The 25,509-nt window shown below is 40.3% G+C and overlaps 1 protein-coding gene across 1 annotated transcript in view; it reads right to left on the bottom strand.

Moving 5' to 3' along the window:
* Window positions 1-25,509, bottom strand: part of SGK1 (serum/glucocorticoid regulated kinase 1) — a 70,547-nt gene that overhangs the window by 21,569 nt on the left and 23,469 nt on the right. Inside the window, exon 3 of the mRNA XM_033055276.2 lies at window positions 2,676-2,751. Coding sequence (XP_032911167.1) covers window positions 2,676-2,751 — 76 coding nt within the window. The remainder of the gene's footprint in view (window positions 1-2,675; window positions 2,752-25,509) is intronic.

Here is a 25,509-nt window from a genome sequence, read left to right as displayed (position 1 = left end):
CAACTGCAGCAATGTAGCAGATCCTCTGGATACCTCATCTAATGCCACACTGGAAGAAATCATCCAGGGCTCTGGTTTGGCCAACTTGGTGCTGACCTCCTTCACAATATGGTGTTGTAGGTCAGGTGTCAGATTTATAAATCAATGGAAAAATATGCAAATGAAAAACAAATAAAGTGTTAAACCCCACAAATACTTAGTTCTGTGCTATATCCTTACAGGGTGTCCAAGAAAATGGACATTGAGGATTCCCCACTACTGAATATCTCCAAGAGTAAGTTAAACCCAGCTCATCCAGCCTTCCTTCGTAGTCAAGGGAGAGAAAAGGACACAGATGGGAACTGATTCTTCTCCTCAGCCAGTTCTCCTGTAAGTCAGATGAATGATGCTTGTTTTTTGTCACAAAAAACAGTGACAATTGTGACAGCACCACCTCCTTTGCAGAGGTCTGAAGTCAGGGGAAATTATAGTTTTGGTTTTTATTTGAGAAAAACTCTTCAGAGTTACAAGTACGGGAAGCACAATTTTTCACGAAAAAATTAGAATGTGAAATCATCACAGATCTTCCATATTGCAGCCTCTGAGTCACCATGGAATTCTGTTTCCTGCCTGACATCAGTGGCTGAAGGATCAGCTCAAGGTTGTACTGCAGGTAAATCTGGAAGGACTTCCTACGTCTTCAATCCAGACTGTTACATTTCTTTTTTAGTGCAAGTTCAGTATGACACATAGAGAGACAGGTATATTAACTGCAATTAAGCTTTATTAGACCTTTGATCTGCTACCATGATGTAGTGTGTAAATTAATGCATTAAAAGAAAAATGTAATGTAAAATAATTCTCTAAGTTACAAAGCAGAATTTCAAGCTGCGCCTTTACAGCACTTTCATCACATTTTTAATTGAGCTAGCTTTTGTGTCAGGAAATAGGGCTTTATTGGAAAAGATGAGGAGAAAGTAGGAAAAGAGCTGATGTTTCATTAAACTGAGAAATGCCATGGGCATGAAATTGTAATCTTTACAATTGGCAGTTGTGTCCTGGCAGAAGAGCCCTTAAACTTCAACTACTCTGGGACGAGATCCCAGATTAGTAAACTGTGAGCACTTTTTCTGCTTTAACTGAAATTAGCCTGGAGACCCAATTAATGTGGGTAAGAAAAAGAACAGCCAGCATCCCCATCTCATCACAACTGTCAAGAAGTGGTGCCTAAATACTGTATTTTTAATTGGGTCATTCCCCAGATGTAGCCAGCTGTGGACTTAACTGAGAAGACAATAATGTGGTAGTGAAGAGAGAGCAGAGCAAGCAAAAGGACATTAAAAACCCTCTCACTGCACATGTAGCTCATAGTGGGTAGTCACTGGCCTAGTGCACTTCAGGCAGAAGAAGACACCACTCAAATCAGTTAAATCACCTTCCCTGTGTGGATTCCTATATATATATATATATATATATATATATATACATATACATATATATATATATATATACATATACATATACATATATATATATATATATATAATCATTGTAGCTGTAGCTACCACTGCTTAGAAATCAGTGCAATTTGCAACATTCACACACTACTGTGAGATCTCATGACTGACTGAGCGTGTTTAGCCAATTAAATGTATTTCTAAACTTGTTTCATAAAAGTTTATCATTTAGATCAGGATTTAATGTCTGCATAGAAGCCAAGACTGGTTATAGGTTAGGGGAATTAACCAAGAGCATTAAGCATTCAGAATCAAAGCAAGGAAGTGAAAGATTTCCTCCTAATGGGGACAGAGGCTTCTGGGATTTTTCCCAGGGGGACAGTTGCAAAAATGGCAAAGGAAGTAGGAAGAAAATCCGCCAAACCTCCAAGTGAAATCTGCCTCAGGATCAGAGATCTACTGTCATGTTAGGACAGTTTATATTTACTGGGACATTTGCACTGTGTAGTCACAGCATTTTAAAGGGTAATATTTTCTTGGCTTAAATGCAGTTCTGACATGTCATCTAACCACAGCACCAACAATCCAAGTTAATCTGGTATACTTTCCATTTGTAAATAATATCTAAACTTATGATTAGGCAAAGGGAAATAAAGAGAAACAAAACACACCAAAAAATCCACATCCCTCCAAAAAGCAGAAGTCCAAGATAGAAAGCAGACAGAGTAAGAAGAAAGTAGACAGAGTAAGAAGAATGCATGTGAGCCTGACATACTCAATTTATTCTATCTATGCCAAAACTACTGAGGCTGTCTTTGTGCACAGCTGAGTTCTCCTGCATACAGACCAGGGGTCACTGAGTGGCCACTTTTGCCCTCAGATGCATCAACAAGAACTCTGCTCATACCACGGGTCAATGCTGAAACGTGCCTGACAGCTTATTAAACAGATCTGCTAGAATTCTGTTGTTTTTCCTCATTATGTCATGGCATAATTCCTCTGGAGCCTTTGTGCTGCACACTGTGCACTGCAGCCATGCACGCAAGTGAGGTTGTTGTTGTTGTTTTCACCCAGCAAACGCTCAGTGGGTGAGAGCCTGTGTCTCGTTTTGACATAAAAAACATCCTTCAATTAAGCTTGGCTGGGAAACAAAGCACTTCAGCCCAGAATAAAGGTGCATCCAAAGCAGAGCGCGCTGCCTGCTCAGCCCCGCTGCCCGCCCCGCAGCACTGCCTGTACCTGTGTCCTCACCGCCCCAAAGGGTCCTGGGCTCCGGCTTGGGCAGCGAATCTCCTTTGCTATGGGGCTCCTTCATCTGAAAAACACAGAGGGAATACATCAGGTCATGAGAGCTTCCTCGTGAGGTGGGTTTTGCTTTACAACACTTAAGACCAAAATTATTTGCCATCTAAAGTGCATATTTTGGGCAATAGTGCAAGGCCCCTCTCCAGCTGTTTCTATAATCAGGGGTAAACTTATGAAGTGTGAGGTACTGTGATCTTTCAGAATAGAAAAAGGCGCTCTGAGTCACGGTATTTTGAATTGCATTTTTCCATTCAAAGCGTGTGTGTTGATTTTACACTGTGGACCAGGTGGTCCAGCCCCATTCTCCTGCCTTGGCCCTGCAGAGGTGGAGGAAGGGAAAGGAAATGGTGGGCAGGGCCCCAGAGGGTCTGTCTCCTGGCATGGAACTGTTTGCAGAGAGCTCCTTTGCCCACTTTCTTTCACAGCAGGGACAACCTTAACAGGGGTGGGATTTGGTGTAGAGGATGCACAGGTGCAATCCCTTCACATGTCCTTGGGGTATCACCATTATGGGAGCTGCAGACACATGTTCCCCATCCTGATTAACACTTCTCCCTCATCCCTGCTTTGCAGTGCCTCTAACTGCTTGCTCTCTAGACCGCTCTTACTCACACATGAGGTTTCAATCAGAGCTCTGCAAGAATTTTGAGAGCTAGAAGTGTGACTGTCCTCTGTCAATGCTTTGGTAATAACTCTGACCTCAATGGTGCTGTTTCTGGATGATAACCTGGGTGTGAGGGTGAAGCCAGCCAGCAGGATTACACCACTGCTAAACCTATCTGTCCCAAAGTACTTCCTAGGCTTTCCATCCTACTGAAATGCTACATCCAGCATTTGCATGGGAAGCAGCAGTCAAACAGCAAATAGAGTGCTGCAGAAGAACAAGGTAGAGAATTCCCACTGGTATTTTGCTTTTGGTAACAAGTTCTGGTGTCCAAAGATAGGAGAAGTTTTCTTGTTAGCATCAAAATTTAAATATTTCTTCACACAAATGCACTTTTCTCAGAGTCTATGGTCCTGACAGATTGAGGAGTTTGTCAGCAGGGTCTGGGGCTCTGTATGTAGAATTTTCAATCGTGCTGTTCTTTGTGTTGTTAATTTTAGAAATACTTTCATTCAAAAGAGTCCCAACTCAAATGGCACTTCCCCCCATTACACACACTAAACAGGCATGAAGCTGTCTGGAGGATGCACAGGACTGCAAAACATTGAAAAGGTAGCTTGCTCTTCTGATTGCATATTTCTGATCATCTTTATTCATATAAGCACATGATGAATAGTATGGAAGGAATAGGCATTCAGGACAGCCTCTGTTCTGGCTACTGTAAAACTCCTTGATTAAAGACCCAGAGGGACTGTGGGAAGGAGGCAGCTTGGGAATAGAAAGTAGGTGCAGGATGAAGGGAGAGAAGGAGACAAAGTGCTTGATTTGATGCATTCCAGGCAGAAATGTGATAATGGTCAGAAAAACACAAGCTCAGAAACCCCAGAGAAAAACATTTAAGAAAAAGCAAGCTCTAGACCTGGATCTAAAAAAGAAAAAGAAAAGCGCATCTTTATGTATGTGCAAAACAGTACATATGGGCAGAGCCACCGTGTCAGGGACAGAGGTGTTGTGTCCACAATGTGCACAATGTGTATGAGCAATACGATTCAGACTTTGGATGCTGAAAGCTGCAAACCCTGAACTCTGCTACTTAAGGAGTCCAGTAAAAGTGGAAACACTTGGCTACCCTGCCATGAGACGAGACACATCACTGTCAAATTTTGCAAAAGTAAAAGTCTGGAAAGTTGTACAGATGGGCACATGGAAAGACTCCCATGCAAGCAAACTCATGCTAAACAGGTACTGAAGAGGAACGGAGCAGAAGGGGAGCAGTGCACTAAAAGCAATGACTCCCTGGAGGATCACACACGTCTCTCCCTCACCTCATGCACACAGAGTGTCCTGCATGTGCAAGCAAAGGCAATTGGGGCATTTATCGAGGGGCCTGAATCACCATCAGTGTATCCATCAACCAGGAGCAGCTCTGGGTGGGAGAGAAGGCATGCATTTGTTCCTGCTGACAGAAGGAGGGCTCACAGCAGACACTGACACTGCAGCAGCATCACCCTTGTGTGTCTCATCATGAGCTAATGCCAGGAAGCCACAGAGCTGACAACAACCTGACCACACTCCAGAGCATGTCAGTCTGCAGGGCCAGAGCCAGCAACATTTCTGTATTCCATGGCAGGGATGGAAGGTAAAAGCATTAAATCTTGTGAAACACAGACAACACCAGGTACAGAAGTGACACAAACGGGTAGGAAACCTAATTCGAAATAGCTTGTGGAACTCCTTTAGCATTAAGTGTGCCCACTTTAATTGTGTATGATTTTGCTAACAAACACATCGATTTCAATAATTGTGTTAATTTACTTTTTTTTCCCTTTAGTTTCCTCACAATTATCTGTACCTACAGTGGCACTTTAGCCACACCTTCCATTTTTATGTCTATGCTTCCATTTCAGTTGAGGTTCTTAAAATCTGTGGCTTCCTTGAGAAGAGCCCCCTTGTTATTGTATGCAGAATGTTTCTTTTGTATGTTTTCCTGGATTATGTTCACATACTACCTATTCAGTAGCTCAATTCTATAGCAGTTACACTGAAGAAGTTTTTCTTTTCCTTTGTGGCAGTGAAATGCTTACCATGGTGCTTGTAAAATGCTGGACTAGGTCTGTTTCCTAGCTGACATTGCTCAAGCCTAAAGTTTAGTGAGAGGAAAGGAGAGAAGTAATTTAATGTGAGTGAGTGGCCAGGTCTTTGTGCTAGCTGAGTACCCATAAACCACAGCAGATAAGACCTGAGCAGGTCAAATATTTTAAAATACAGTACATAATACTGTATATAAACCAGCAAGTTTTTTCATACCACAAAGCACAACTTCTCCCTAGTCACATTTCTTGTACTCCAACAATGTTATCCTGAAAGACCAACTACCCAGGTGAGAGGGACTATTTCCACTAAGCCTTGTCCTAGGAATCAGTTATGGAAAACTACATCCTTTGGTTTGCAAGAGGTAAGCCATGTTGGAGGTCTTTCTCTGAAGCAAAGTTTAACAGCACTAGGCTACGTTTTGAGTTTTTTCCAACCTCAGTGTCATTGGAAGAACATAAAGGGAACTAGAAGTCAGAAGTTCATATGTCAGTGCATGCAACACTTAACTTGAAGTACTGATTTTGGCTAACTTTCAGTGCTCTATATATTTTAGGCAAACATGCCATTAATTGCATGATCCTGCTTTTTCTTGTTTTAGGAAGTAAAAGGATGTCAGTCTTTATAAATGCTTAATAAAATAGCAACTGCATCACTTCCTTCTCTTCTCCTTTTGACCTAGGCACATAGTTCTCTTCAGCTGTAATGCCTCTTAATGTGTCCTCAGCCTGGAGAACATCCCTAAAATAAAGACTGTGAGACAAGGTAGGCAGACTGGCTACCCATTCTTGGTGTAGGAAAAGGAATGGGAAAGGCTATTGAAATTCAAATACTTCATGAGATAACTCTGAAAAAGCTCATTTTCTCATGGCAGCCAGTATGGGAAAGGTTGAGGGCATGCAGACATTCATACAAGTGTCTCTGTGGGTAGACATAGTTGGGTTGTTCAGTCTGGAGAAGAGAAAGCTCTGAGGAAACCTTATAGCTTTCAGTACATAAAGGGGCCCAAGAGGAAGGCTGGAGAGGGACTTTTTGCAAGGGCATGTAGTAATAGGACAAGGGGAAATGGCTTTAAACTGAAAGAGGGTAGGATTAGATTGGATATTATCAAGAAATTCTTTGCTGTGGGAGTGTTGAGACATGGGAACAAGTTGCCTGGAGAAGTTGTGGATGCTCCATCACTGGTAGAGTTCAAGGCCAGGCTGGCTGGGGCCCCAAGCACACTGGTCTAGTGGAAAGTGTCCCTGCCCATTGCAGGGGAGTTGGAACTAAATTATCTTTTAAGTTCCCTTCCAGCCCAAACCATCCAATGATTCTGTGATTGTGGGATTCCCAAAGGAGATGAGACCTTGGGAAATAGCTTCCCCCTTTGCTGTGGTGTGGGGTCCACATTTTTTCACTGCACACAAGTAAGGTGCCAGGGGTGGAGAGCACCAAAAAAGGGAGAAAGAAGACCGTTTAAAGAAGACATGTTACTCTTTGAAGAACAATGTTAGCAAGGCAAGTAGCACTTCTGCTCTAGAAGTGACCTGTGACTCTAATGCATGTGCTTGTAGAGGGATTGCTGCTGTTTAGGTTTCAGCCAGTCCTCACCTGCTCTTCTGAACCAAGAGCCAGAGAACTGTGGTTTGCAAAGGCAATTTCAACTCTGAAGCCTAATTTACACATCCACGTTAATTATTTCATTGCTGAACATCTTAACAGCAAGAGCTCATTATTGGCTGCATATTCTGTTCACTTGAAAGGACATCAATATCAACAGTGGAAGCAAAATATATTATCTAGACTAAATACCACAGCCACTTTGTATTGGAAAGAAAAAATGTTGTTCATAGATACAAAATTATACTCATTTTTTAAACTGTCTACTTTCACTTCTGTTTTCTGGAGTCCTGTAGAGGATCTATTTTATTCAGCAAGACACAGACTCAGGATCCAGCATATTTTTGCTGTGGGGATGACAATGAATATTCTGATTTTGCTTCAGGTTGTCAATTATACAAATAAGTCACTGAATTCATTACTACAGTTAATGTGTTCAGATTTACATCTTCATTCCTGTAGACAATCTCTTCCAATTAGGAGAACATCAGAATTTGACAGGGCCAGGCGTGCATGAGCTCTGTGGATTGTGCTTGTGAAATGCTCACCTAAAGTTAAAAGATTCATAAAGTTGGTGGCTAAAATTTCTGCAGTCAGTCATAACAGCCAGTTATCCATTTAAATGAATGGGAGCCATCCACACTTCTCTTGGCATGGCTGCTCCAGTGCTCCTGAAGTCTCAGTGGTGTTACCTGAGTGGAAGCCCAAAACGTCTGCCAAGACCACCACCACTGGGCCCAGTGCCCAGGAAGGGCTGCCACCACTGCTGGTGACCACAGTCATCTGCACCTTCTGAAATGAGAATAGAACAGATGTCCCCATGCTGGTGTCCAAAGCAAGAATTCCTAGGTGAGTCTGGAATTTGAAGTTGCCTAGACCAGGACATGGCTACAGCAGCTTCTTACTGACAGGTTCTCCCAGTCTGCCTGTGAAAGAATATTCAGAGGTTTACATAGCTGTTCTAAAAAATGTGAGAAATCTAAGTTCTTCCCATGCGTGGAAAAAGCAGTGATGCAGATTTCCATAAACTAACCACGACTTGGACTGGGTTTGATTGTGCTGGGTCACAGGGCCATAATTAAGTGAGGTGCAAAGTTGAGAGAAGGCCATTTCATTGCTGAAATGCTGTTTCTCCAAGCTCTGTGTTTCTCCACACAGCAATGTAATCTTGCACATTGTCTCTGCAAAGGATGCTAGTCCTTGGAACAGTGAGCTGCAGGTGCCCATAGCTGCCAGCACACCTCCCTAGGCCATTACTACCATAAACATAGAGTAGTAAAGGCAGGAGGTGTCTTTATTTATCTCTCAGGAGAAGAGAGTTTTCTAGTTGTGTGGGTTTTGGTGGTTTTTTTGGTTTGTTTGTGTTTTTTTGTGAGACAGCCACAATATAGATACCCCAGTGGGATCTGAAGGATGCTCTTCCATGAAGAGTCACCAAGACTGAAAACAATAATGTTCTTCAACTGTGTTAATGATTTATTCAAATAAATTCCTATCATATCTTTTCTAAATAACAAAAAAAAAAAAAATTCAACATTGTTGTTAGTTATTGGGAAAAGTGTCCCCATTTCATTAAAGCAATATTTTATTTGGACTCCATCTCTTATTTTCAATAAATATTGTGCTTTTGCCTTGACAGTTGTCAAATTGTGAGAAACCTTATTATTTGTGGCAATGTTTTTTTCAATTAAGATTATCAGGGAACGGAGAAACAGATACTATTGGTGGACTAAAAATTCAGTTAAAGCAGAGCACAAAGATCTAATAGCATTAATAGATGCCTAAGATATTGTAAAATGTGCAGCTAATCTGTACAAGTCCAAGCTTGGAGTAGCTCACATCTAACCTGCAAAAACATGACCATGTAACTGTCTTCCAGAAGTTCCATGACCATTGCCAGGGGAGAGAATATGCATTTTTCTGGAGAAGGACAGACTGGGCTAACTGAGTTTGGCACTGGGTTAACTGTGGTTTTGCACCAAGGACCTTATCCCAGCCTAAAGCCAAGCTCAGGGGCATAACTGAGCATTCTGTGAATCAGAGCTTTTGTGACTCATTCCCTTCAACAGTGCAAACCAGAGCTGTATTTGATGATGTTGGGAACCATCAGTTTGAATGGGAGTGGTTGACGTAACAGGAGGAAGGACTCTGTTGTTGTTCACTCACCCGACAGGGTCCTGGGAACAATGGAACTGCAAACCTGCAGTGAAATGTAAATGCTGCATCAAACAGCAATTCATTATGAATGTACAGCATGAAAGAATCCTTCCTCACGAGAAAACAAAGTCAAGGGACAAGCAGCAGTGAGAATCAACACTTTTCTTATCTACACTTACATGAAATTTCACCAGTGCTTTTTCTACAGTAGAACTACACTAGTCCAAACAATGCAGATAAATGTAATTTGGATTGATCATTATAAAGCAGCTAACATCTTTATTTATGTCAGATGGTGGAAATAAAAGCACCAAATAGAATATTTTTTCAAAACTACATTTTTCTCTTTTAGTTTAAAAATTGGTTTAAGCCAAGATATGAGATCCAAGGTTTCTAGCCTCAGATTTTGGAAGAGTTTGAATTTGGGTTCAGAATTGTATCTCTGTTTTCTTCCATGGGACTGAATAGGAATCTCGAGACCAGACAGTGCTGAATGGAGCAGAAATTCATGCACCCAACTGTAGTCAGAAGCAGACTGTGCAAAAATCTCATCTGAAATTCTGCATAATGTGGCTAATAACATTGTCAGGTTTATTGCTACCTCACCCCCCCTCACCTCTGGCATTTCATGCCTGGTTTGGACTTCAGGATTTCCAGTGATGTAAAATGCACCCTTCCTTATATGAGTTATTTGTTCAACCCTTTTTTCACATTTTTTCTTATTGATTGCTTTTCTTGATCTTCCAGTCACAGGATGCTTTTATATCTTTTCTATGAAGAGCTTTGTGTCACAAGTAGCTGCTCCACCAGGGAGATATTTGTAGGCCACGCTCAAGTTGCCTCTCAGATTTGTTTTTGGTGAAGTCATCATGGCCTTCTCACCCAGGGTTAAACAATCTTGCATTTGACACAAGGGAAAAACACACACAGTTCCTACACAGTAGCAAAGAGAACTATAAATTTGAGCCCTTTCAGTTGACTCACAATAACATGTACCTATATCCTAAATCAAGTTCAGAAAAAAAATCCCAACCTTTAATTTACATTGATTGTATTTTTCAAAATAAGACAATGCGTAATAAAAACAGATTATATCCAGACTATCCAAATATGGGACTTATTGCCAGTTTTCTCTTTTTGTGTAGACTTAAGGAGGTCAAACTAAAGACTAAACTTAACTATCACAAAGAAACTAATGCATTATACCCTATAATAAAAATTATAAAGTATGCCTGAAATAATTTTGAGAGTGGAATTTAACTTTTAAGTAAACAGTGGCATCAAAAGGTAGCTGCATGTGGAGCTGACACAACACTCACAATGAACAAGGTATGTTGGTCAGAGTGGGCAGAGCTCTTGCTGTGTTCATAGGGTCCCTCAGAGCTGATAGCTTCCAAGACTATACTTCCTTTTTTCCCAGGAATCAGACTGAAAGTGTCATAGGACTCTATTTTCTGGTCCTTGCTGTTTCTAGCCAGAGCAAAGTCATTCACTTATACATTATCCCACTTTCATTTACAAACAGTTAATGCAGGAAAGTGAATGTTAACTGGATTCACTTCAGGTTTGGTTAAAGATTTGGACAAATGTTGGAGTCGGTTCCCACACTGGTGAACTAATTCTCTGCCCAGCGTTGTAAACCCTCAGAAATAATTGGTGAACCTTGCATGGTCCCAGCTTGCTCTGAACTGCCTCTGGCCTGAGCAAGGAGCATTTTTCCATGGATGAGCAGGTGAGATGTCTCAGCAACAATCACATCTGCTTACTGTCATAATTGTTCTCTGGCTGTTCAGCCACATAGCACCTATTGCCAGGGAGAAGGTATGACTGGATTATGCTTCAGATACTAAGTGTGCTTATTGTGTAGGCAGTTTGCAGACCTTTTAGACTATATCCTCACTCTGTCCTAGGCACTAGCATGGAAAACTAGTGGCAATATTGTTTTGTTCTGTATTTTTCTGTATGTGGGAAGAAATAAAAGCCGTAACCACTCATGCAGTGATGCATGCCTTCCATAAGCCAAGGAAAATTGATAATATGTGGCGTTTTGAGGTACTGAGATTAAGGATTAATTGGATAATTATCTCAATTTTACAGATGGAAAATCTAAATAACAAAGAGTTTGAAGATTTGTTCAAACTCAAATCTCAGTTCAAAGAATCTGGAAAAAGCTTTATTTTCCAATCCTCCAATTAATTTTCATGATGAAGTGATACCCCCTAATACATTCTTACATAAGTATGACAATCAGTTTATGCATGCAGTGGGGTTTATACCAATGGAGAAGTCTTTTTGTTCTGCATATTTTCTTGATACATATCAAGTACTTGAGGATCTTTTTTCCAAGGCTTGCAGTTCTGCCATGTGTTCAGATACAAAGGGATTGAATTAGGTTAAGTGAGACAGTAGACCTGAAATCCCACCAACCCCTCAGAAACAGGGGTAAATTACTTAGGAAAAGGGCTAAATTTGTTCCTAAATTATTAGTTCTGTTGTAGCACAGCTTCAGGTCTTGGTAGCTTGGTGAGAGGAGGTGAAGGATAATGGCTCTGATGTGTGCAGGGTGGACACTGAGTCAGCTGAGATTAACAGCTGCTGAGAGAATCAGAAACAATTTATCTGAGGGGTTCTATAAGACCTGTAAGTCTTCCTGGTAGTGTCCAGGTTTCCTGTTCCAGCCCCAAAAGTCACCATAGCCTGAGCCCCCTTATGTCCCCTAGCCCTGTGCAGTATCTATGCTGGCAGTGGTGGGGAGCTGTCTACAGTCATCTCTGTCCCTGTATGAGGAAGTTAGCTGGCACATCCTTTAATCTTGTCTGGAACACAAACTTATTCATACAGGAAGAGGGGTAGATATGGTTGACTGAAGAACAGAAGGTGAGGCTGCAGGAGGAGCAGAAATGTACCTGGACCCACCAGCAGCAAGTGCATGGTGCACTCACCAACTGCCCTGCTGCATCAAGACTTCCATTTCCACTGTCTGAGATGCACACATCCTGAGGAAGCCAAATGTCACTTACTCTATGGAAAGCTTCAATGTCCTACTGATTGGGAAGTGTTGATGTTTTCATAATACTGCAGTAAGTACTGTCACAGCAAGGTCAAGAGCATTTTATTACAAGAAAAGATTGCCTACTGTACTTGGGTTTGACCCTTTCTTTTTAAAGTGCCTAGCCACTCTCCCTTTCATATTCCCTGCTAAGGAATCATTTGACCTGAAAATGAAAAGGAAATGAGGCTGGTTAGAAGTAAAATGTTTTTGGAGAGTCATTGTCTACCTGTGCTATACTTGAAATCATATTTCCATTAATTTCTGACAACTCAGTGACATAGTGAGGAACTAATCCTCTTATCTGTTTAGAGCAATGAAAAATCTCACTTCGTGTTCAGGAGTGGGACCTCTGTTACAAATACCTACAGGGAAAGAAAGCAAATAAACAAAATCTGTACTTTTTTTGCGTAGGTTCATTTATGGTTTGTTGTATGAATGTGCAGAGGAAGAAATGAATCAAAGTTGTATAGGGGGTATAAATGGATGTCTAAATAATGCCACTGTTGTATGCTGTGTGAGTGCAAAACTTGAGATGGAATCATACACAACTATGACATGCCTATGTTATTCTACACCCTTATTTTGCAAGAGGTAGTGGAGGTGGAGTGATGCTGGCCTGATAATGAGGACAGTGATTGTTATTCACCATTTAGAAACAGGTATAGACACTGAAATTACTTAAATGAATAGGCTACTGCTATGTCAGGGGTATGATTAGTTCTTATCAGTGGGTTTCTTCTGTCTCTCCTGACAGGAGACAAAAGTAGCTGGATCACTTATGCAGCTTGGCATGCAGCACATGCCTGCTGCATCAGAGCCAGCCACAGAGGTATCCCCCACCAGCATAGCAATGGCTCTGACCTGAGGAAGCTCCCAGCACTGGGGAGAGTAATGGCATGGTGGCCACCAAAGCACTTATGACTTCCTTTGTGTGGCCTTAGTATGGGCTCACCCACTGTCAACAATAAAGGAATCATTTTCCAACACTTCCCTGAGACTGGCTGTCAGGCAGCTGAGGTATCCAGCATCCTATCCCTCCCTGCTTTTGCTGTCAGCCACCCTAGGTACAGTAAAACTTGTATGTCAGTTTAAACATACATGTTGGCATTAACACATGATGTCGGGGTAGCGTTGGTGTAGTAAGCTCTAAAACTTCATTCTACCCAAGAAATAAATTGAGGGACATAAGCCATGAAGTTCTATATGAACATAATTCTTATCTGGATGGATGTTTTTTACATTGGTCGGCTGTGCAGCAATATCCAGTTTGGCTGAAACTCAGTTTAATTTAGATTTAAACCAAATTTTGCAATCCACAATACAGGTTCTAAGGAAGGAATGTGTAGGGCCTACACGGTCCTTGAAGCCTGGCTTTGCATTTGCAAACAGTGTTAGTTCTGAACATTTGACAGTTTGATATTTGATGCTATCATTAACAAGACTTGATCTTGCACAAAAGGGCTGGCCAAAATTTCAGCGTAAAACATCCAACTGCTTGCCTGTCCACTGAGCATGTATGTTGGTCCTTAGCCTCTGCTGCTGTGAACTGTCTCTAGCTGCATGTTTTGAGGAGTAAGGAAAGAAAAAAGTATATTTCACTACTTATTTTAAATAATAAAAGCGCCAAAACAGGACTTCTGGATGTGTTAATGCTTTCTTTTCCAACTCACTTTATGTCTAGTCATAGATCAAGAGAAATGGGATTTGTTAAATAGGAAATGCTTAACACACCTGTAAGCGTCAACAATCATTGCAATTCTGAAAAGCAGTTGCTCCTGCTTTCAAAGTACAAGTATTTGCTTGCATTCTGTTACTTAATCAGATGTGAGTAAGCTGGTTCATAGCTACAGATCTCTCTGAAGAAAGTTCCCACTTGTGGTTAGAGAGTCAGATATTTAGTTTTTCCATTTCTCCAAAAAATTTTTTCAGCATGTAGGTCTTTTCCTTTCCAGCTGTCCACAAAACTTTAGAGCAGATGTAGCACAAGCAGTGGTCCATCCTTATCACAAAGACCATCAGCAGGATTGACTTATGAATTGTGGCTTTGGTTCAAGAAGAGCCTATGCTTTTCCCTCAAAGAAATTGAAGTAGCATTCTTAGTGAAATGATAGCATATGATCCCAACCCACACAAAATTGGCAACAATCATGTTGGAGCCAACAGATTTTGAGGTTGTGACAGAATTGAGCAAGTCTGTTGCTATCAGCCTCACCACAAGACTGCTGCCAAAACACTGAAAATTCAAAACTAAGCATACACAGCAGTTTCACTGCAAGAAAAATAATATTGACAAATGTTCTATGAAGGCATCAGACCTTCCCCCCCACCTAAAACTCTTTGCAAAACTTAAAGGAACAACGTCCTCTGAAGATCTGCTGACAGCTCATAAAGGAAACTGTATTAGCTTATATATCAACAAATATTCCTACAGGTTTCATTTCCACTCTTCTCAGTATTGCTGGAATGAAATGTAAGGAAGAATCAGACTGCTAATGGCATCCATGGCAATGATACAAGGCTTGGAGAGTGTCCAAATTGCCTTTTTTCTGTGTTCCTCCAGTTATACATGGGGCAAGCACAGGTTCAGTACAGAATTCAGCATGTGCTAATGTGGTAAAAATACAGATTCACAGACTACTGCAGCAATTCCATAGCTGTAAGAGGACAAAGGGAACAAAGAATGCAAACATTGCCACCACAGGGAAGCCTGAGAGGACAAGGAGGAGCCAGATCTGTGATTAGATTGTCTTCTGAATTGGGTGTGAAATGCCCCACCAAATGTGGGCAAAGCCTTGGACTGAAACCGTGGCAGTGGCTGTACCTAGCCCAGGAAATGACGAATTTGCTGTTGAATTTCGTCTTTCAATTGTGCCCATAATGCAGGACTCTAGAAGAGGCACATTGTGATGGAGGAGCTATCTGAGCATAAAAGTCTTTTTAGATGTCTTCTAGGGATGAATTCCCAGACCCTGATCTTCAGAGTCCACACAAAACTACAGAGTGCAGAAAGTATTAAGCAGTGTTTGTCAGGGTGTTACTTCGTCAGTATCAATGTTCAGAATCAATCCGAATATTGATATTAAATGTTACTTAGACACATTAGGAATATAACAAGCATAGTTAGCAGACAAGCTGAATTTGAAAAATAAAAGCCACCCTCAGAGACAGCTGGAACAGAAAATCTTATAACATTTCAGTGATGCATATGAAAGCAAAACTAAACAGAAAAACCCTGGACTTCCAATTCTGACAAAAAGCCCCTGGTGACTGAAATACACAGATGTCTGAAATTCTTCCAGTTATAGTAATCGGATTTTAAAGGTACTATTCTTTTCAGATATATGATATTTATCTTGACAGAGTTTACTCAACAGTTTCATTGTTCCATGTGTTTCCCTTTGGTGCTTTGAAAAGAAAGCTAGTTTGTTCTTTTCATCTGTAGCCATTCCCTCAGTAGCTGTCATTTATTACGTAGAAAAAAGGATTGTGTTGTATTTCTGTATGCATTTGGCTTTGCATGTAGCTATATTTTTCTTTCAATAAGTGTATCTTGGGGCTTGGGGAATTGTTTTGATGAAAAGACAGCTTTTAAAGCCAAAATATCTTTATGTCTCAAAGAGCCTCAGTTCCTGCGGGCTAGATTGAAAAAAAATCCTTAAGAAACCAAACATCATCATCTTAATAAATGCTAGCCTTTAGACATCAGCATTTTAGGCTATAATCTCTAACTCTAGCTGTATAGGAACCTCTGCAGGTACCTCTTCAGCAGGCACTATGTGCTTCATAGTAAGAGTTACAACAGCCAACATTTTGACAATCGAGGGAGAAATGTTAGCATCAGCTATCTAACTCTTACCTTTTAAGAGTGGCTTTTGAAAAGCTTCTCAAGAGCATCAATCCCTGTTTTTATCTGATAGACCAAGCCTGTCAACAAATGCTCCAGTTTTGACAGGTCTTTCCGACCTATAGAAATCAGATCTGTTTCTCCTGCCTTCCACAGGTCTGCTTGAAATAGAGCTGAATCGCTGATGGCAAAACTCAGCCTTTCAAAAATGAGACCTTTAGGAAGCAGGCAGGAGCTTTTCTTCCCACCTGCACTTCATCCCACAACCCCTTAATACCCAAATAAAGAGTTTCAGGAGGGCTGCCCAGGGTTCAAGCAAGCTACAAGGTTTTGTGTCTGCTCTTAGAGAGTGATGCAGCTGCAAAAGGAGGCATTCACAGCATCCCCCATTTTCACGTGGACAAGCTTGTTACCGATCAGTAGTTAGAAGATGCTTTGGGAGTAGAGAGGTGTTTGTCTTCCCCAGCCAACTGTTTTGACAGTTATCTACATTATATCAGATTTCCACTTCAGACTTTCAGTAATAATATGTGGGAGGTACCCCCTCTCAGCAGCTCGTTTCATCTTTCAAGGACAAGAGTGGATCCTGCCACATCCTCTTCAAGACTATTCTTAATCCTTCTACATGGCTTAGAGAAATAAATCTAACCTCTTTTCGTCTTTTCTATTTGCTTGTTTAGCACTATTCTGAAGCACTTAAGTATGTGCAAGATTTAAGCATGTAACTGTAGGCAATAGATTCTGCTTCAGAAGGCAGATGTTATCATGTGCTACCACATCACTTGTCAAATGTTTATTGGAATTAACACATTTGTGTGTTGTTTTGGTTTTACTTCTGTCTGTAAATCCACTTATCTGAAAAAAAATTTCTCGGTTTCACAGGAAAGCAAAACCCCGCATGGTTTCACATGACAGCTCACACTTAAGGATTTCTTAATTAGAAGGTTTGGATTAATTTTAAATTCCTTTAAACTGGCATTTCTAATCTATGGAAGTCCCAAGGGCCTGACTCCTTCTTCGTCTTCCAGACTCATGCATTTTACAGACATCAGATAAGATGACACCCAACCTACAATCCTCCTGAGCTCTGTCTTAGGAAAAAATTTTATTTCCCTTTAAAATGAATTCTACAACTTTTGCAAAACTACCATGGGATGTTAAAAACAGTAATGCCTTTTCCAGTAAGGCTCCAAAATAATTTTGAGAGACTGTGACTGTTTTGAGCCTGAGCAGAGTTTCTTTTTGTTTTAAAGGTAAATGTTAATATGGTGTGGTTCAGTACAGGTCAAACAAAGTCTCTGTGCAGCTGCACTGCTGCTTGGGAAATAATTATATTTCCATTAATGCAAATGGTAAAAAAAAGTTGATTTATCATGCATCTGTCAAATCCAGAGAGTGCATTACAGAAACTCTTTTAGAACATCCTGAGCTAACTATTCAGAAGGATGAAAAGGTTTCACAAAATGGAAACTCTATAATTAGGCATAGACCAAGCACACTGTATTAAGAGAAGAGACACTCAAGAGTCCTGGTGTGGGGATTCCATTAAGTTACCTTAAATGAGCAGCAGGCACTGTATTAACTAATATTATAATAGGATTTACAGAATACATGACTTTACAATTGAGTTCTTAGCCAATTATAACGTCTTTGTGCAAAGAGGAAAATTGTACATAAGGGGTCATCTGGAACTTCTAGACAGAAAAATAGCGAAACCTATTTATAAACTGCAAAGAAATGCAACATCTCCAGTGCTAGGACCAGAACAAAATTGTTCGCTGTGTTACTATCACCGACCAAGATACTTCGGGTGTCTTGTCTGGTTTGAGACTTCCAGGGACAGACACACAGGGGCATACGGAGTAGGCAGAGGAAGCAACAAAGTTTTCTTTAACGCACGTGTTTCGGGGTCAGAGATTCATTTCTTCAGAGAGAAAGGACATACAAGACCAGCCGCTGCCGGCACTCAAAAGCCCAGTCTAGGCAGCCCATGCAATGTCTCTTGGTGGGGAGGGTGGACACAAGCTGGCCAGGGGATGCTCTCAGCGATTTCGCAGATCTAGTCTTTAGCCCTCTCTATGTGGTCTTAAAAACGAGTATATGAAAGAGTTTGTTTTATCTGTAGTGCTGATACTCTTTAAGAGAGGAGTATCAATTGCCTGTCAAAATGTTTTTATGACCTTGTCACACAATGCAACAGACTCCTTTATTTATCTGCTGTGAAGCACGGAATTATGAGCTGAAGCAATGATTACAAGATGGGCAATAAACAGATTAAAATCACACTCTAATTGAGAAAAGCAACTCCAGTTTCTCTAGCTAAATATAACCTTTGTAGACCAAAGGAATCTAGCACAGAATTTGACTACTAAAAAAAATAAAATAATTTTTTTTCTCAAACTAACTGGTTTTTTCCTGGTTTTCTTCATTTTTGTTTTTCATATCAGGTACTAAATATTACCAGAAGCCGGATTCTGAAGAAATTGAGAACATTCTTCAACTCCAATAAGAAAATCTCTTGACCTCAAGTGGCTGACCACTTGATAATCAGAAATGAACTTTGTCTATCTTGCATGACAGAACAAAATTAAACAGAAATTTGGTCTACTATGTTTGGCCTAGATTCCTCATACCCACTCTGCTGTGTATTTTTATCTTACTACCACCAATGCAGGAAGGAATACTTTTCTCTCACCCCTTTGACTGCCAGCAAAATCATTTGAATATCTGACTTGAAAAGGTGCTAGATAAAAACCATAATAAAAGAAAAAAGAACTTAAGAAAGAGAGAGAGAAAAGGATATCATTTCCAGTTCAGGTAATATGGGAACCCCATGGAAAGAATAATAAACCATTCTCCAGCTGCATATATCTTCAGGGAAAACACTTGACAGTTTATTTAAAATAAGAAATATTTTAATTATCTTCAGTAGTGTTGAACCAGCATTCAAAAAGGAGGAGAACATGTTTTTAGATTTTTATATTGACTTGTCCAATTAATTTACTAAGTCTATGGCACTTGAACAGACCTGTGATGGATGTACAAATGACTGAGTGCCTCACTGCGTATTTGTAAAGCAGATGATTGATGTATCACATAATTTCTTTGAGCCATGGAGCTGATTTATATGCTCTGTGCTATATAGACATTCTCTTTGTCAGTTGGGACTGTAAAACTCCCCACAGGCAATTGTCTGCTATTCAGTCTTTCCCATTCACTGAAATTACACATAATTTTAGCCTGTGCATTTGCAAACTATGCTTTGCCATTTCCATTTGAAAATGCCTTTGTGTTAAACATTTTTGACTTGTCTAAATAAATATTATCCATAATAACCCTATATCAATCCATTACAAACCCATGTAACTACGTACTGCATTTAGATTTAATCCCTGAAATAAAGCCTGTTCCCACCTCACTCGTGTGTTGCTTTCACAGCTGATACTCACAGCTGCAGAGAAATCTGAGCAACAGAAAAATCTGTGATTGCTTTCATCTTGCTAAAGCTATAGGATCTGCAATAAAATAATGTTTGAGTCCCCAGTCTTTGTATATACACACGATCAAATTCCAAAAGCGAAGAGACCTATTGGTGGGTAAATAAGCCTGTACTTAGGGTGGAGGTAAGTATTCAAAGGTACTCAATTCCAAATTCCATCAAAACCCCATTAGTGACACATTTATATCATTAGCTGAAAGAGCTTTAGTGTAGTCAGCTAGAAACAGCTATTTAGGAAATAGTTATAAGCTCTGCTGGTGAAAAATGGCTTTTTCATTAGAAACTGTCAACTCACAGGATTAAGCTACAACTTTGACTTGTGATGATGCAGAAAAGACAGACTTTCTTCAAGCAGAAACTGCAGCATGAAGAGAAGTACAAAATACCTTCTTTACTGTTCTAATTGCTCATCTTGAACCACTTCTCTAAAACTCTCTTTAATTTTCAGACAGTGCTATAATACATTTCTGGAGCACTGTATCATGTCTGGATTTACTTGTAAATGAAAAACGGTCAGAGAAGCTGTGGAGTTCCAGTGGTTGTGGATTCTGAAGTTAAATTAAATGTAATATAGAACTACTCCTTTACCAGTTTTAACATTTTCTTCCTCATGATTTTGTTGCCAGTATCCTTCACAGTATAACATGGAGCACTGAAAAAGGGTTATCTAATACATTATTTCTCTGTATGTCACTTCTCTGAACACAAGGTGTAGTTTCCCAGCTCAGTGAGATAAGCCCCCATCTTCCAGTCTTAGGGACCATAGCAAAACATACCCTAAAATCTGAAGTAAAAAAAAAATTCACTGTAAAGGCAGGAACATTCTATGCATGAATATATTAAACTTCAGCCAGATGTCACTAAGTGTGACTCTTCTGTTTTGGCAAGCAGTTGCATGTCCCTGTAGCTTTTTTGTATTTAAAGTCTACTTATAATGTTGAGTCTTTTATATCACAAATATTTTATACAAGATTTTCTTGCTGTTTCTGTGCTTAAATGGTAATTTTTCAGTTGTTTTTAATTTTCTCTTTCCAGACCTATTTCTACTTTTCAATATTGCCATGGATCAGCCAAATAAAGCACTGTAATTTTTCTCAAATGATGTTAATAATTTTTTTTCTGCAAGATCCTGTTCCTGGAAGAAGAACAAGAAGGGACAAAGGAGAAATCATAACTCATCGAGATAATCTTCATAAGTCTTTCCTAAATCACTGCATGGGGCATGCCAACAAGACAACAAAGCTCACACTGATGTCAGTCTGAGCTATAAGCTCATGGGACCACTGGTCTCTTTGTCCTTTGCTCTTTGACAACATCTTTCCAAAGGATCCTATTTACCAGGGTCGCTGCCAGACACTCCAAAGTGGATTTCATTATGCAGATGAAGAAAAAAATGATATGATATGCTCTGTAAGGCCTTTCAGAGGCATGTATTGCCCTGGCATTGCTGATCTCACCCACAGTAGGTATATTTGTCTCACATCCTTCCCCGTGTCGCTCCATATGGGACAGAAGTAGATTAAGTGGATGAAGGGCTGCTCTCCTAAATGTATGCATAGAGTGTCTGCTTTGCTGAGTGTGGGATTGACCTGAGCCAAGCTACTTTCTGTGGCATCTGGGCTGCTTTCTAGAAAAATCACATTTAATGTAAGACTCTACAGCAGGTACTGAGTAGTTATTCCATCAAAGTGCATTACTGTGTTTCTCTCTCTATCAAGAGAGTAATCTGCCATCAGGTTGTTGATTTGCTCAGGTTTGTTAGACCCTCTCACAGACGTCTCCAGATTTGATTTCACTGAACAATTCTGTAATTCTGTTACCCAAACCTCCTTTTATAAATCTACTAGCCTTTTTCAAATTGTCCTTTATTGCAGCACTTTTCACATATATTGGTTGGGGAGTATTTTTGTCCCACACTGGGCTCTCAGGATTTTAATTTCCTCAATTGTGTATGTGCATGTGTTAGTGTATAAACTAGCACTTACCAGGGTGTAAATCACAGGGTGCCTCATTACCAAAGAGGATCATTAAATGTAGGAGGGTTATTTATCTAAAATGTGTGAGAAAACTCTCTTTCCCTAAAAATCCCACTCAGATCTGTCACCAAACTCTTTCTTTATGGAGAGCTAGTCAGATTTTATTTCATCTCCACATTTTCCTAGTCCATTACAAGACATTTATTTTTATGATGCCCCTGTATGCAAAATATTTAATCTGAAACATATTCCTACCCCATCTCAAATGCAATTTTCTAGAAGCTGTAAGTTATTTGTAGGAGAGATTTGTAAGCAGAACTGTCTCAAATAATTGCCCAGCCTTTGGCTTGAGTACGTTTCTTTCAGCATTTTTCATCTCTGAAGCAAGACTTGAAAATGGTAAAGTGCTGAAATCTGACTGAATTCAAGAGCTCTTCCATTCAGAGGAGCCTTGAACATCTTTCAATAGCAAAATAAATTCCTGCTACAGATCTAATAACATGATCCAAAAGTGTCTGTGAGAGTAATTAACTTCCACTAAGCTGAAAAGGACTTTTCCAAAAAGGTAGCAGCATTGAATTCCCTGCAGCCCTAATCAAGACTTTCCTGGCGCTCCTTTACAGAAGACAGTGGGCATGGATGGACTGTCTTGGGTGGAGGAATACAAGGAACTGCCTCAGCAGCCTCCATCTCTTTCCCACAGCCTGCCTCACGGAAATCATAAGAGAGGGTGAAGAGATCAAACCTGCCGTGTGGCACCTGATGTGAGAAGGGCCCTTCCTGGGCTTGCTGGGGCTGACACCTGCTCAGCATCCCTGAGTGCCCCGACACGGAGCTGTGGCTGTGCTGGACACGCTTCTGGCCATCTGAAGTCAGGTTGCCTAAATGGAATAAAGGTGTTAGCTCTCCCTTTGCCTCCTCTCACCCCTTAGCTAGGGGTGCACAGGGCTTTTGTTCAGCTGTGGAAAGAAAAGACAGCTCTAGACATTCAAGGCTTTGATCTGCTAGATAGAGATGTGTCTGTGGCGCTTCAGGACAAACACCAGCTGATGGATAGGGCAGCAGGAGTTTTTTTAGACAAAGAGGAAAGAACAGAACAAGCCTTGAACCTAGCTCTCGGCTCTGAGAAAAAAAAAATATATATATATTTTGAGTTCACTAACAAGGTCCTATGTTTTGCTTATTTAGAGAAAGGTTTGAAACAAGGGCATAACAATACGGTGGAAGTGGAATACACAGGTCGTGCAGAGCATGAAAGAATTTTATGTGTGCATGTGTGTGTGTGTGTGTGTGTGTGCATGTGAGTAAGATTTGTTTCTTATAACCCAGCTTGGTACACCCTCACCTGAGAGATTTAAATCACACCCAATTTTCATGATGTTTGCCTCTCCCTACTTAGCAGACTGCAATGTAACTCTAAGAGGTGGTTGCCCGCTCTTTCAAAACCAGCTTATTCACACGAGGTATTCATTACACAGCATGGTAATTTATTTTGAAAGCAAATTTACCCTCCTCATCAAGTCAGTGAGTTATGTGCAACCTGAACTATGCAGATAGACGGAAAAGCAAGGTTTGGTTATTGTAAATCTGTACCTTGGCAGTGGTCCAAGCCCTTAGGGCTTCAGCTGTTACACTACTAGAGCAGATATAAGCCCTCATATAACTAATCCACATCGGTTACAAAAAACAATAATATACCTATGTAAGCCAGTCATGTGAAAATTAGCATGATTTTCTGGCAATGCTTGATAATTATCTAGTCCACTGTAAACAAAGCATAAAAAAGTCATAAAAATGCAGAGATAATATGCTATCATACAAATAACAGAGGAGACTTAGTAGAGGTTACATCAGCAATAATTTTTATAAATTCCAACTGGCACATGCCTTAATAGAAAAGCCTGAGGAAATGGAAATGAGGGCATATAATAAGAAAAAAAAATCATTATTTAAAATACTTTTAGTTTCAAAATAATCTTATTTATGCTAAGTCAATTTTTAAAGACTCCGCTACATAATTACAATCACAGTAAACAAGCAGTAATGATTTTTTCCCTTGTTCTGTGCTGGAAATAAGTACAGGAATACAGACACGTGTCCCCTTGGGTGATGTGGTTTAATCAGGTTGGTTTTTATAAGGCCTTTTTCAAACAGATCAGGATAGCCTGAAGCCTGTCAGAAAAAAGCTTGTTGCCTAGAATAAACCTTTAAGAATATTTCACAGCTGATTTGTTTCTGAGTTAATTTGCCCTTGAGTAAAAGGACAGGGTCAGTAGGACCCTTATATGGGTTGGTGTTGAGCACAGCACAAAGGAACTATAATCATTATATCAGTACCTGGTTGCAGTACTGAAAAGCAGAGAAGGAAGAGCAGTGGAGAAAAGGAAACAAGAATTATCCAGGAGAGATGACTGGCACAACCCAAGCTCCCCGCTGATTTAACAGAGATCACGTTCTCTTCTCCTTGAAATACAGAACTGTCTGTTCAAGTTCATTGGTTTAAAGTGAGGGGAGTTATTTCACACTTATGCAGCTTCTGCCATTTGTAACCCTCAAACAGAATCTCACCCAGAAACCCTTTTTAAACCTTGAAAAGGTCACACACAGAACTCCTTCAGCTGTTATTATTAAAAGCTTCCTGCCTGGTTTTACTGTAGAGAAAAAGGTAGTGACCTTACATTTAATCACATCAAGGACTCTGCGCTTTAACTTACTTTAAAGACTCCTTATGCAGGGTAGCTTTATCCAAGAAGGCTTTTGCCAGATAATGATGTTTTTAATGCAGCGTGCAAAATAGCTCTCTTGCTGTGGACTCCAGCTGCTGAGTAAGCAGCCTCTCCACTGCCTGCAGAAAGGAGACTGTGAGAGAGGTCCAGGGGAATTTGCATTCAGTCAAATCTACCCCATATGCATGTGAAAACTAATGGAAATCAGTCGTGAGGCCCTACAGCTCTACAGGAGTACATGAGATTTACAAGCAAGGCATAGGATTTCCAGAATCCTGCGTCTTTGGTGCTTTCATTTTTTAATGCTTCAGCCTGAGCAAAATTAATCTTCTTAATGAAGTAAAATGGAGGAGTAATTAGCTCTTTCACTTGCACATGTTTAACCACGATGCCTTTGCTGGGTTTCAGAAGTTCACAGGACTTCCATTTTTACCTGCTACTCGGATTTCCCTGCTTAAAAATGCAGCAGATGTAGCTTGAAAAAATGTTTCTGCTGTGAGCTGTATGCTAAGTTTCTGATAAATGCCTTGTCACATTTGCTCTGCTTTGTACTTGGAAAGATTCTTATTTGTTTGCTTTTATGTTTCTACAACTCTCTCCTTTTTTTTGCACACCATTTCCAGGCAAGGGATAATTCTGTCAGGGATGACAGGCTCTGAGGAAAACTTTCTGTTCTGCATTTGGCTTTTCTCCACACGGATTATGTAGAGCTGAACAATGAAAAAAAGGTCCAAAGTCTGCCTTAGAAAAGCCCCTTCTCAACCATTTCATCTCAGTAGTTTGCCATCTTCACTCTTGTGTTTAACTGCCCAGCACTAGATGAGGGAAGTCATACTAACATGACTTGAGGAAAAACAGGGTTTCCTTTCTGCTAGAAGACCTCCTGAATAATTCACTTCCTGTTTGGGAAAACACCCCGAGCCAAATTCTGATTTCTAAAAATAAAGCTAAACATGGTTTTTGAGGTAGAGGGGATGCAGTGTGGTCTTTTACTTGTAGGACAGAGGGGAAAAAAATAGCAAGTCTGAGTCCTTTTCCTTATCTTGGAAAGATAATACCACCTATCTTCACCCCAGTTCCTGTAAAACAGGGGAATAGTATTTATTATTACTGGTAATCTGTTCAAATACTGTACATCACAGCACTGTAGTGAAGAGTCTTTTGTTTTCCATGGGTACCAAATTTTAAGGTAGAAAGCAGAGCCCAGATGTGCACAA

The sequence above is a fragment of the Catharus ustulatus genome, chromosome 3 (genome assembly GCF_009819885.2).
Source record: "Catharus ustulatus isolate bCatUst1 chromosome 3, bCatUst1.pri.v2, whole genome shotgun sequence".
NCBI lineage: Eukaryota > Metazoa > Chordata > Aves > Passeriformes > Turdidae > Catharus > Catharus ustulatus.
Note: the sequence above shows the minus strand (reverse complement) of the source record. Positions and strands in the feature narration are given on the sequence as shown.